The sequence below is a fragment of the Schistocerca piceifrons genome, chromosome 1 (assembly GCF_021461385.2).
Source record: "Schistocerca piceifrons isolate TAMUIC-IGC-003096 chromosome 1, iqSchPice1.1, whole genome shotgun sequence".
Classification (NCBI taxonomy): domain Eukaryota; kingdom Metazoa; phylum Arthropoda; class Insecta; order Orthoptera; family Acrididae; genus Schistocerca; species Schistocerca piceifrons.
The window spans coordinates 986,863,517-986,877,896 of NC_060138.1; the positions used below are offsets into that span (position 1 = coordinate 986,863,517).

The following is a 14,380-nucleotide window of genomic DNA, read 5'->3' on the forward strand; positions in this document are numbered from 1 at the left end:
AGATCTTCCTGCATTTCGCTACAATTTTCTAATGCTGCAACTTCTCTGTATACTACAGCATCATCCGCGAAAAGCCGCATGGAACTTCCAACACTATCTATTGTCTATTGTTCATGGAAAGAAGGATTGTCAGTATGCTTCTGTGTGCTCTCTAATCTCTCTGATTTTATCCTCATAGTCTCTTCGCGAGATATACGTAGGAGGGAGCAATATACTGCTTGACTCTTCAGTGAAGGTATGTTCTCGAAACTTTAACAAAAGCCTGTATCGAGCTACTGAGCCTCTCTCCTGCAGAGTCTTCCACTGGAGTTTATCTATCATCTCCGTAACGCTTTTGCGATTACTAAATGGTCCTGTAACGAAGCGCACTGCTCTTCGTTGGATCTTCTCTATCTCTTCTATCAACCCTATCTAGTACGGATCCCACACTGGTGAGCAGTATTCAAGCAGTGGGTGAACAAGCGTACTGTAACCTACTTCCTTTGTTTTCAGATTGCATTTCCTTAGGATTCTTCCAATGAATCTCAGTCTGCCATCTGCTTTACCGACGATCAACTTTATATGATCATTGCATTTTAAATCACTCCTAATGCCAGATGAAATAAAATGTCTGACAGACAGCAGTAATAGTTTCAAAAACAAATTGAAATCATACCTCCTTGACAATTCCTTCTATACCGTAGATGAATCTTGAATATGAGTAAATAAATCTGGAAATATAATATATGTATTTTGTGCCATTTAATGGAATGGGATAGATAATAGAAATATTTAGGTATAACACTATAATGTAAACAAAAAAAAGAAAATAATAAAGAAAAAAAAACTTGTTACCTGTGCGCATTTCTTGTGCATTTGACACGTTCCACATTGTAACAGTTTTCCATGCTATTGATCAATGGAACACGTAACTAACTAACTAACAAGTGATTGAATGTTACAGATACGAGATATAACCTATGATGAGTAATGGATTACATTTACTATGTGTATTGTCCAACATACAGAGCCCTACTGACTGTCCCTGTAGGTTGTGATGCCCTCACATCACAATTCTGCATGAAAAAGGCCCTTAATTTTGTAGATCAGGCCATCCAGCATGGCTTTCAGGAACACTTAACATTGCTGGAGGTCAGCAGTAGACAGAGGGGACAGTGTAGGGGCTATAGTACTTTTGTTTAGAGCTTCCTAAGAAGTAAATGGACTGCTGTAGATATGTCCTAAGTTGTAGGTACTCATCCATTAGATCAGTTGTGTGTGGTGATTACTATGTGTCATGTGGAACCAGCCATCACATACACCATAAAAACTGCACATTTTCATGATGTCATCCTTGTAACTGCAGCCATTGGAGTACTCATAGAAGCATATGTGTGCCACTGACATGATGTTGTCACAGAAGTAAACACTGGTGTTACCACATTGGTCCCTTTTCACAATTTTTGCCAGAATGGTTTCATGTCTCAGGGATTTGACACTCAGAATCTCCGTGTAGGCTAAACTGCAACTCTGTGAACAGGACACTATCATATTGTTCATAGAGATACCTACAAAAGGCAAGACACCACATACATTGAACCATGTGATATCTTTGTGAGAGGAATGCATCCACATGTTCACTGAGCATATAACTAAACTTGTTCAGTCAGATAGAAGTTGTGAGTGAGGATACTGTGAAATCTTTACGTAGGGTAGGTGTTGTTTTTGTTGGACAAATTAAGCACTTAATGCAGGAGGAGTATCCTCTGACTTGGTAATAGTATGTGGTAAACCTTCCCTGCACTGCTGTTGAAAGTTTTCTCCCTCCTGTGTTCCTTTTTAATCCTGCTAAATGACGTGATTGGAGGCATACAACTATTGTCCACCTTTCATTGACAGTGGCTGACCTCTAATTTGTCAGTGATCATTTCATGCATAATGTCATCCGTATGTGTTTGCTGTGTCATCCTCAGCCCCTAACATAAGACATCTGCCCACATGGTCTGATGCACAAAGATGGTGATCTTATACTAATGTGCCAAGTATGTCACATATTTCCACATTTCCTCTCCATAGATCAGTCCAGACAGAATAATGCAAAGATCATTTAACATACACATGTGATTGTATTTTATATTGTAAGTAAACACAATTTAAAATTTAATGCTGACGATATATGTCTGTTTCAGGTGAATCTTGTTTTTCTTTGCTGGATGCCAAAGAATGTTCCACCGAATTCAGGAGCACAGCTTCTTATGATACTCAGATGTGTACGACCTCTAAGAATTTTCACACTTGTTCCACACATGAGAAAAGTAGTCTACGAGCTATGCCGAGGATTCAAAGAAATTTTGCTGGTACTGTTCTTACATCTCAGTAGGCAATAAGTTTATGTAGTGTATTCATTAAGTTATGCATAGGTTTCTCTTCAGAATGTGATTACTGCAGAGTCTTGTTAAAACATGATAAACGATGAGAATTATGCATTCAAAAACTGATATAGAATTTGATACTTAGATCAGTTTAGTGAGGAAAGTTTTGGCAGAATGAGAAAAATTTAGGAGTAAAGGAGAACACTCACTAGATAGCAACAGTGTTGAGTAGTCAACAGACACACACAAAAGAGAATGAAAACTTTGCTTGCTTTCAGAAGAAATCCTTTGAACGTGGTGCTCGGATGTGCATGTCTGTGTTTGTTTCATACGTCAGAAGAAGTGTATTGTCTGAAAGCTAAGCTACAAGTTCTACATCTTATTTATCTGGCTGTCTACCACTCAAATCAACTATAGAATTCTCAGTGTTGTGTGTCCTGCTGCACAATGCAAGTAGGTACACAGGTGAGAGTGTGTGGGGAGGGTGGGCGTTGATGCAGGGTGGGGGGTGGACTTGTACTGTAGCTTCCAAAAGCTAGCAAAGTTTTCATTTTCTTTTGTGAGCAGCTGTTGACAACTCAAAGCGACTTCTGTTCAGTGAGAACTTAGATCAAAGTATATGTATTTAGAAAAAAATGTCCAAAATGAAGCATGTTTGTCTTTGTTAAAGGAAAATTTTATAATAACAAGAGTGGTTATTTAGGATAACGATCATCTCAGTAATGGCAGACAAGAAATCTTTTTACCAAAAGTTTATCCTCTTTAGTCTAGCATTGCCTCCATTTGAGAAGTATTCTCCATTTGGCATTTGTCCTCTTTTCCACTCAAAGCTTTGTTTTCTTTTATATTTTGTTATGTAAGGAATGGAAAGAGTAAAGATAACCATTCATTTTATAGTTGATTTGGATGATAGGCAACCATAAAAATAAGATATAGAGCTTATAGCTCAGCTTTCAGACAGTGTCCTCCTACACACCTAAGAAACAAACACAGTCATTCACAACTACAATGTGTAGGGGATGTTTGTTACCTCTGGAAGGCAATGAATGAAAGATAAGCTAAAAGCTCCAAATCTTGTTTATGAGTCTGGTGTTGTTCAGTACTTCAACTATCCTTATCTTCACACATTCCGCAAAATGTAATCCACCCAGTACTTTCCAGTATCATATTACTAGGATCAGTGAAATAAATACCCCAACTAAGTTCATTTGACTTTGTACTGACATGATCCGTACAGCGGACTGGGGAATTGCTTGCAGGAGAATGGAGATGGGGTAGCACATGGCCAACACAAGTATGTACCCCATTTCAGTATTGCCATTAAGTGAACAGAAGTACCAGTGCTTGCTAAACAACACATTATTATTCATTTTCTCACCAAATAAAACATGAAATTAATTGACAGTTTGAAGTGTAAAGTGATGCTACTGTAAGTGTAACCCATGTGTCAGTTGGTCCCAGAAGTTCCAAAATGGTCATGATAAAGTATAAAATCAAAGCCACAAATGAAATTTGATGACCAGTTTCAGAGAAGACAATGTATGAGTTATGTCTGAGCTTGTACAATTTCATTGCAACATTGCTGTTGCCAAGATTGCATGATAGGTGATAGTGAGTCTTGGAAGTGTCCATACAATTTTATTGGTCACACTTGGATATCGAAGAATATTGGTAACTAGGTTCCAAATCTTCTCATCGAGGCACAAAAGAATGTGCAGAAAGACATCAATCAGCATCTTCCGAATTACTCTGAACAAGAAGGAGGTGTGTTCAGAACCATGTTGTGACCTGCTGCGAAATGTGGGTCTGTCAGTTTACCCCGTAGAACAAGAGGATGAGTATGGAGAGGAGGAAAGTTGCAGAGGGGGCACCGATCAAGGCCGAAACTTGGCTTTCAGCCAGAAAAGTTTTGGCAACTGTGTTAAGGTACTCAAAAGATGTACTGCTGATTGACTACCTGCACAGTTGAATGACAAACTACTACTGCAAGCTAATGGATGATGCCAAGATTGCATATCTGGCAGCCAGTTCCCAATACCCTCCTGCATGACAGCACTCAGCCCCGTAGAGCAACTCTTAATTAGTGAAAAACACACTATCTCTTCATCACTCACCTTACAGTCCAGACTTGTCCCCAAGTGACTACCACATATTCGGTCCACTGAAGAAGACATCAGGAGAGGAATGTTTCAAAGAAAATGCTGCAGTCAAACAGTATATGTGCAATTGACTACTGAGGTAGCCAACTTCTTTCTTCCATGAACAGATTAGGAAGCTTTCTATCATAACAGTTCTATGACAATTTCAACTATATGGAATAGGTCTAATGCAACCCACCACATAGAGGAGGCACCAAGACCCAGAATGCTAAATGAAAAAGAATGCTAAAGTATTTAAGCTTTTGAAGACAATCCTCCTTCCATAGTAGAAAACTCACACACATGCACTCGAGCACTCTCTCACATATATGAGCAGTGTCTGGAGGTGCTGAGGCCCAAATGCAATTGCATTGATCAGCAATCTTGGGTGGATGTTGGGGTTAAGGGAGAGGCATGAGGAGAGGTAAGGATAGTAGGGTAGAGATGGGAGAAGATGCTAGAGCTGCCTTTGAGAACATGCAGGGATGTGGTGGGGACGGGATAGGGCTGCCAGGTGCAGCATTATGAAGCTCTGTTGTGGTGGGGGCAAGGGGGAGGGAGGGGGGGGGGGCAAGAGAGAGGAGAGACTTAAAGAAGGGGAAATGACTTCTTTGTATGTGTGTTGGCAGCAGAGAAGGTGTATGCAGTACCGGCATGGGAACAGGGAAGAGAAAAGGTAGGTGGAGAACGGGGACTGACGAAGATCAAGGCCAAGGGGGTGGTGGTGGGGGGGTTGAGGGGGAGGGGGGGTTGGGGATTGAAGGTTATATTATAGAGAGAATTCTTTCTCATAGGTAGAATCCAGAAAAGCTAATCTTGGTGGGAAGAATCCGTATGGTGCTGGCTGTGAAGCAGTCATTAAAGTGGGGCAAAAAGTTTATCAAATGTTTGTCCAGCTGTCTACTGTCCACAGTTTGGCAATAGTTTCTCATGCGGACAGAGAGCTTGTTACTTGTTGTGACCATGTATAATACAGGCCAGTGGTTGCAGATTGGTTGATAGATCACATGGATGCTTTTACAGATGGCCCTGCCTCTGATGTGGTTGCAGGTGCCTGTGATAGGACTAGAGTAGGTGGTAGTGGGAGGATGTATGGGGCAGGTCTTGCATCTAGATCTGTTGCATGGAGATGAGCCTTTTGAATGGTTGATATAATACCATTATGGGAGGGTTGGGGAGAACATTTCTCATTTCAGGACACAGTGAGAAGTAGTCAAAACCTTGGTGGAGAATGTGATTCAGTTTCTCCCACCCTGGATGGTACTGAATCGCAAGAGGAGAGCTTCAGTGTGGTTGGACAGTGAGTTTGTGGGGAAAGGTTAGTGACAGGTGAGACAAGATACAGAATATCAGTTATTGGACAGGGCTGGATGTCTAATTTTGGCCTGTGAATGCCTCAGTAAGACTCTTGGCATATTTGGAAAGGGACTGTTCATCATTACAGATGAGGCAACCATGGGTGTCTAGGCTACATGGAAAGGACATATTATTGTGGAACAGATAGCAGCCTTCAAGGTGGAGGTATTTTTGGTGGCTGGTTGATGTGTTTGATATGGACAGAGGTAGTAATGTAGCCACTCTTGAAATGGAGACTGAGTTGAAGGAATGTGGCTTGTTGGGTTGAGGAGGACCAGATGAAGCAAATGGGGAAAAGGCGTTGAGGTTCTGAAGAATGTGGGGAGGGTTCCCTCACACTTCATCCAGATCACGAAGATGTCATCATTGAATCTGAACCAGGTGATCGGTTTCGGATTCTGAGTGTTTAGGAAGGTTTCCTTTATGCTGTGGCTGCCCACTTCAGACATCATAGCACACTTCAGACATCATAGCACCTTCTGCATCAGCATCCCACTTCACGTCCAATCAACACAGGATGCCTGCATCACAGGGCATATATTCATCAGGAAAATGTACGTTGTCTGTGTTGTCAACACAAATATTTACCAGCAGCCACAACACAACACATCACCAGGTCTCCACCGGAGGCCACTGCTACCCATTCACAGAGCCTGCAGAACAGCTTCACCAGAGGTCGCAGCTAGCCCAGGAACTACTTTGATATGCCAGGCATGTGATCGCAAATAGTTCCAGAAGATACATCTGCCAAACAGGCTTTACAGGGTGGCGCACTATCAGCAAAGGGCAGTTTGATGCACCACTTGGAAGTATACAGAGCTGCCACCCTGGCAACCAAAGCAGACACCTCTTCTAGCTGGCTGATCCCTTGCAGATGGACTTGGTATAGTCGATGAACATCTTGACATTGTAGAATGTTTTGATTGTGATCTCTCCCTGTGAAGAGTTGGGTCTTTTCTATTATTATTTTATATTTGTGACAATCCACTGTTGGGATCGAGTCTGTTGTCCTTTTGGAGATGGTATTGTTTTGTTTTGGTGAGTCTAATAAATTGTTTTCAGACTTGTGTTTTCTGCATTTCATATTCTGCTAGCTCAGATACTTCACGTTAGTGTGTAAATGATCCAGGAATACATTGGCAGTACATGTTGCTATGTGGGTGCCCATTGCTGTACCACAGATTTGTTTGTAGGTGATGCCTTCAAAGGAGAACTAATTGTGAGTGAGGATGTAGTTGGTTATGGTAACCAGGAAGGGGGTTGTTGGTGTGGAGTCACTCGGGCATTAGGAAAAGTGGTGTTCAGTAGAGGCAAGGCCAAGGGCATTGGAGATATTAGCATAAAGGGAGATGGCATCGATGCTGACATGCAGAGTACCGGGTGGTAAAGGATCAGGAACTGCAGAGAATTAATGGAGCAAATGGTTGGTGTCTTTTGCATTGTTTGTTTTCCCATACTAAAATTTGAAGATTTGTGCTGGACCAGAATTCAAACCCAGGTCCCCTTCTTACGAGGCAAATGCTCTGACCACTAGGTCATCCAGACATGGGGGTCATCGCGGCTGCATGGCCTTTCCTAGCATCACTCCCATCAGACTCGAATTCTCACCTTATGTATATAATTCTACATCTACATCTACATGTATACTCCGCAAGCCACCCAACGGTGTGTGGCGGAGGGCACTTTACGTGCCACTGTCATTACGTCCCTTTCCTGTTCCAGTCGCGTATGGTTCGCGGGAAGAACGACTGTCTGAAAGCCTCCGTGCACGCTCTAATCTCTCTAATTTTACATTCGTGATCTCCTCAGGAGGTATAAGTAGGGGGAAGCAATATATTCGATACCTCATCCAGCAACGCACCCTCTCGAAACCTGGTGAGCAAGCTACACCGCGATGCAGAGCGCCTCTCTTGCAGAGTCTGCCACTTAAGTCTGTTAAACATCTCCGTAACACTATCACGGTCACCAAACAACCCTGTGACGAAATGCGCCGCTCTTCTTTGGGTCTACTCTATCTCCTCCGTCGACCCGATCTGGTACGGATCCCACACTGGTGAGCAATACTCAAGTATAGGTCGAACGAGTGTTTTGTAAGCCATGTCCTTTGTTGATGGACTACATTTTCTAAGGACTCTCCCAATGAATCTCAACCTGGTACCCGCCTTTCCAACAATTAATTTTATATGATCATTCCACTTCAAATCGTTCCACACGCATACTCCCAGATATTTTACGGAAGTAACTGCTACCAGTGTTTGTTCCGCTATCATATAATCATACAATAAAGGATCCTTCTTTCTATGTATTCGCAATACATTACATTTGTCTATGTTAAGGGTCAGTTGCCACTCCCTGCACCAAGTGCCTATCCACTGCAGGTCTTCCTGCATTTCGCTACAATTTTCTAATGCTGTAACTTCTCTGTATACTACAGCATCATCCGCGAAAAGCCACATGGAACTTCCGACACTATCTACTAGGTCATTTATGTATATTGTGAAAAGCAATGGTCCCATAACACTCCCCTGTGGCACGCCAGAGGTTACTTTAACGTCTGTTGACGTCTCTCCATTGATAACAACATGCTGTGTTCTGTTTGCTAAAAACTCTTCAATTCAGCCACACAGCTGGTCTGATATTCCGTAGGCTCTTACTTTGTTTATCAGGCGACAGTGCGGAACTGTATCGAACGCCTTCCGGAAGTCAAGGAAAATAGCATCTACCTGGGAGCCTGTATCTAATATTTTCTGGGTCTCATGAACAAATAAAGCGAGTTGGGTCTCACACGATTGCTGTTTCTGGAATCGATGTTGATTCCTACATAGTAGATTCTGGGTTTCCAAAAACGACATGATACTCGAGCAAAAAACATGTTCTAAAATTCTACAACAGATCGACGTCAGAGGTATAGGTCTATAGTTTTGCGCATCTGCTCGTCGACCCTTCTTGAAGGCTGGGACTACCTGTGCTCTTTTCCAATCATTTGGAACCTTCTGTTCCTCTAGAGACTTGTGGTACACGGCTGTTAGAAGGGGGGAAAGTTCTTTCGCGTACTGAAAGCTGAAAGCGTATTAAGCTGAAATGCCCAATGATCTCTTCACTGCAGATGCACATCAGGCTCTAACTCTTACAGGAATCAGCGAAATGCTACAACTAATGAGGATAATGGGCAAGGGGCACTACAACATTAGTAGTCTGCAAAGAAGTTGAAAATTGTGTCCAGATGGCTTAGTGGTCAGATCATTTGCCTAGTAAGCAGGAGACCTGGGTTCGAATCCTAGTCCGGCACAAATTTTTAACTTACCACTTTGATTTCATTATGTGCCCACTCTCCCCCCATGAACCATGGACCTTGCCATTGGTGGGGAGGCTTGCGTGCCTCAGCGATACAGATGGCCGTACCGTAGGTGCAACCACAACGGAGGGGTATCTGTTGAGAGGCCAGACAAACATGTGGTTCCTGAAGAGGGGCAGCAGCCTTTTCAGTTGTTGCAGGGGCAACAGTCTGGATGATTGACTGATCTGGCCTTGTAACATTAACCAAAACGGCCTTGCTGTGCTGGTACTGCGAACGGCTGAAAGCAAGGGGAAACTACAGCCGTAATTTTTCCCGAGGACATGCAGCTTTACTGTATGATTATCTTGCACAGGATAGAGTAGCATGGAGAGCTGCATCAAACCAGTCTCAGGACTGAAGACCACAACAACAACATGTGCCCACTCACAGTCAATGTCTGTAATTCCTTCGTGCCTTAATTCATAATGGCTGCTGATGATGCTGGTTTCAATCAGGGCCCACTCGCATATTGCATACTGGAACAGGAAACTAGCACTCTAATTGTGGAAATGAGCTACACACACCTTTCTATTTCATTTGTGCTGTATTCATTATAATCAGAAAAGACATTTATATTTAGAGAGTCTGACAACTTCAAACTCCATACAACCTTCAACAAAACTGTTACAGGCGGACTGACTCACCCACGTGGTCACTACTGTGTCCCATTAATTAAATTCATGACAGTTACATATACTTCTTTTCATTGTTGTAAATGTTATATTAATCGAATTAAAGTCAACATTTAAAGTAAGGGAAAGGGAACCACTCACCTGTAGTGGATCAATGCATGGAGCACAGTAACACATAACAGAAAACAGCATTCACACTAGCTTTAGAGTACTAACTCTTTTTTCCTGCAGTTGTACAAATATTTACACAAGCAGCCATACAGGTCTTGCCATGGACACTGGAGTGTGCATTTGTGTGTGTGTGTGTGTGTGTGTGTATGGTTGCATGCATGAATATGTGTACTGTTTCTGGCAAAAGAGCTACCATCAAAAGAGCTACCATCAAAAGAGCTAGTGCTCAAAAGCTATAGTGTGAATGCTGTTTTCTGTCATGTGTTACTGTGCTCTATGTGTCAGTCCTCTATAGGTGAGTTGTTGCCTTTCACCAACAACAATAGTTCAGATATACACGCCAATGTTGCAAGCTGAAGATGAAGAGATAGAGGAAGTATATGTGGATATGGAACAAATAGTTCAGTACATAAAGTGAGATGAAAATCTAATGCTCATTGGGGACTGGAATGCGGTTGTTGGGAAAGGAGTTGAACAGAGTGTTGCAGGAGAATATGGACTTGGTAGAGGGAATGAGAGAGGAGAAAGACAAATTGACTTCTGCAGTAAATTTCAGCTAGTAATAGTGAATATTCTGTTCAAGACACACAAGAGGAGAAGGTATACTTGGAAAAGGCTGGAGATATGGGAAGATTTCAGTTAGATTATGTCGTGGTCAGGCAGAGATTCTGAAATCAGATACTCAGTTGTGAGACATACCTAGGAGCAGATATAGATTCAGATCACAACTTATTAATGATGAAAAGTAGGCTGAAGTTTAAGAGACAAGTCATAGTGAAGATGAATCAGTATGCAAAGAATTAGGATACGGAAGTACTAAGGAACGGGACATAAGCTTGAAGTTTTCTAAAGCTATAGATACAGTGATGAGGACTAGCTCATTGGCAGTTTGGCTGAAGAGAAATGGGCATCTTGAAGAAGGGCAATCACAGAAGTTGGAAAGAAAACTGTAGTTACAGGGAAGATAACAGTAAAGAAACCATGGATAAACTAAGAAATACTTCAGTTGATCAATGAAATAAGGAAGTGCCAAAATGTTCAGGGAAATTCAGGAATACAGAAATACAAGCTGCTTAATAATGAAATAACTAGGAAATCCAGGGAAGCTAAGGCAAAGTGGCTGCATGAAAAATGTGAAGAAGTCAAAAAAGGAAATGAATGTTGGAAGGACTGACTCAAGTTATAAAAAATTCAAAACAATCTTTGGTGAAATTAAAATCAAGAGTGGTAACATAAAGAGTGCTCTGAAAATTTCACTGTTAAATGCACAGGAGAAAGCACATAGGAGGAAAGAGTACATTGAGTGCTTCTATGGAGGGAAGAATAGTCTGATGTGATAGATGAAGAAACGGGGTCGATATAGAAGAGAGGGGTATCCAGCATTAGAATCAGAATTTAAAAGAGCTTTGGAAGACTTAATATCAAATAAGTCAGAACAATTATTTAACTTTCCATCAGAATTTTTGAAATCGTTTGGAGAAGTGACAACCAAACGATTGTTCATGGTGGTGTGGAGACTGTATGAGTCTCATTCTATGCTATCTGACTTCCAGAAAAATGTCCACACAATTCCAAAGACTGCAAGAGCTGACAGGCACAAGAATTATTACACAGTCAGCTTAACAGCTCAGGCCTCAAAGCTGCTGCCAAGAGTAATATACAGAAGAATGGGGAAAAAAATTGAGGATGTGTTGCATGCTGATCAGCTTGGTTTTAGGAAATGTAAAGGCACAAGAGAGGCATTTCTGGCATTGCAGTTGATAATAGAAGCAAGACTAAAGAAAAATCAAGTCATGTTCATAGGATTTGCCAACCTGGAAAAAGTGTTCGGCAGTGTCAAATGGTGCAAGATGTTCAAAATTTTGCGGAAAATACAAGTAAGCTATAAGGAAACATTGGCAATGTACAACACTTAAAAGAGCCAAGAGGGAATACCAAGAATGGAATACTCGATTAAAAAGGTTGTAAGATAGTGGTGTATTCTTTCACCTGTACTGTTCAATTTATCTGTTGAAGAAGCAATAATGGAAATAAAAGGAAGGTTCAAAACTGGGATTAAAATTCAAGGTGGAAGGATACCAATGTTGAGATTGCTGATGACTTTGCTATCCTCAGTGAAAGTGAAAAATTATAGGATCTGTTGAATTGAATGAACAGTCTAATGTGTACAGAACATGGATTGAGAGTAAATCAAAGGAGGACAAAAGTAATGAGAAGTAGCGGAAATGAGAACAGTGAGAAACTTAACATCAGGGTTGATCGTCATGAAGTAGGTGAAGTTGAGGATTTCTACTACCTAGGCATCAAAATAAATAAATAAATAACCAATGACAGTTGGAGCCAGGAGGACTTCAAAAGCAGACTAGCACTGGCAAAAAAGGCATTCCTGACCAAGAGAAGTATACTAGTATCAAATGTAGGCCTTCATTTGAGGAAGAAATTTCTGAGAATGTATGTTTGGAGCACAGCATTGTGTGGTAGTGACACACGGACCGTAGGGAAATGGAAACAGAAGAAAATCAAAGCATTTAACATGTGATGTTACTGGCAAGTATTGAAACTTAGTTCGACTGATAAGGTAAGGAATAAGGAGGTTCTGTGCAGAATTGGAGAGGGAAGGAATATATGGAAAACATTGACAACAAGAAGGGACAGGATGGTAGGGCATCATTTAAGACATCAGCAAATAACTTCCATTGTACTAGAGGAAGCTGCAGAGATTAAAAACTGTAGAGGAAATAGAGACTGGAATATGTCCAGAAAATACTCTGAGATTAAGAGGTTGGCACAGGAGAGAAATTCATAGTGGGCTGCATCAAACCAGTCAGAAGACTGATGAAAAAAATAAATAAATGTAGAAAAATAGGTGCTGCATCTGTATTGGTACAAGTCACTAATAAAACTTGGTACATGTCACCAATAAAATTGTGTTACTGTATTCTGGAGTGGGAATTAAAGTTCCCAGGAGAAGAAATTAAAAACTTTGAGGTTTGCCGATGATACTGTAATTCTGTTAAAGACAGCAAAGGACTTGGAAAAAGCAGTTGAGCAAAATGGACAGTGGCGTGAAAGGAGGACATAACATGAACACCAGCAAAAGCAAAACATAGATAATGGAGTGTAGTCAAATTAAATGAAATGATGCTGAGGGCATTAGATCATGATGAGACATTTAAAGTAGTAGATGAGTTTTGTTATTTGGGTAGCAAAATAATTGATGATGGCTGAAGTAAAGAGAATATAAAATGTCAGCTGGCAACAGTTAAGAAAAGTGTTTTTGAAGAAGAGAAATTTGTTAACATCGAATGTATACTTAGTTGTGGAGAAGTCTTTTCTGAAAGTATTTGTATAGAGTGTAGCCATGTATGGAAGTGAAAAATTGATGATAAAAAGTTTAGACTAGAAGAGAATAGAAGCTTTTAAAAAAGTCGTGCTTCAGAAGAAAGAATGTTGAAGATTAGATAGGTAGATCTTGTAACTAATGAGGAGGTACTGAATAGAATTGGGGAGGAAAGAAATTTGTGGCACAATGTGATTAGAAGAAGGTACCGATTGATGGGGCACATTCTGAGACATCAAGTGATCACCAGTTTAATGTTGGAGAGGAATATGGGACATAAAAATCATAGGAGGAGAGCAAGAGATGAGCACAGTAAACAGATTCCGAAGGATGTAAGTTGCATTAGTTATTCAGTAATGAAGAGGCTTGTACAGGATAGAATACCATGGAGAGCTGCATCAAACCAGTCTTCTGACTGAAGACCACAACAAGAACAACTACTATATTCTGATTTATGTTTGAATGATCTTCATATGTTGTTACTTGTAATTCTGTCTTTATACCTCATGTTATCTGTTTCTCACCAGCATTCTTCTCCCATATACTGACAGTGTTGTGCTGGATTTTAATGCAATACATTCTAGGTTTAGATGTAAAGGCAAAAAAGTGTACTCTTAAATATATTTAATATAAACTGTTCACAACTCTTCAAGAACTAAAAAATTTAATTTCACTGCATTATCATCAGAAACTTTGTTGGTCTGACAAATTTCAAAAGGTAGGCTCAGAATTATTTGACAATAATGATTATAAAAGTATTGTACACCCTGAAGTTTATTGCCATCTAGTCTAAAAAATGTATAACTTGATCTGTCTGTCTGTGGATACATACACTTGTTGAAAGTATACGGGAAGAAAAATGATAATCATTAAAAAAATAGTATATTTCCCACTTAAAAATTGAAGTAGTAATAAGGGCAAAGGAATGTATATAAGTATTTAATTCATTTTAACATCTTTTTGGACATCTCGAAAAAAGAAGAAAAGATAGAGAGAATAACTTTTTTGCTAATTGTATTTGTGAACTTTAAAATTTACTTTGTGTGTCTTCAGCC

At 40.5% G+C, this 14,380-nt stretch overlaps 1 protein-coding gene and 1 non-coding gene across 2 annotated transcripts in view; both read left to right on the top strand.

Moving 5' to 3' along the window:
* Positions 1 to 14,380, top strand: part of LOC124795014 (sodium leak channel NALCN) — a 402,332-nt gene that overhangs the window by 279,306 nt on the left and 108,646 nt on the right. The window contains exon 19 of the mRNA XM_047258779.1: positions 2,169 to 2,336. Within this exon, the coding sequence (XP_047114735.1) occupies positions 2,169 to 2,336 (168 nt within the window). The remainder of the gene's footprint in view (positions 1 to 2,168; positions 2,337 to 14,380) is intronic.
* Trnat-agu lies at positions 9,063 to 9,135 on the top strand. The gene has a single exon. It is a non-coding gene; the product is annotated as a tRNA-Thr (tRNA).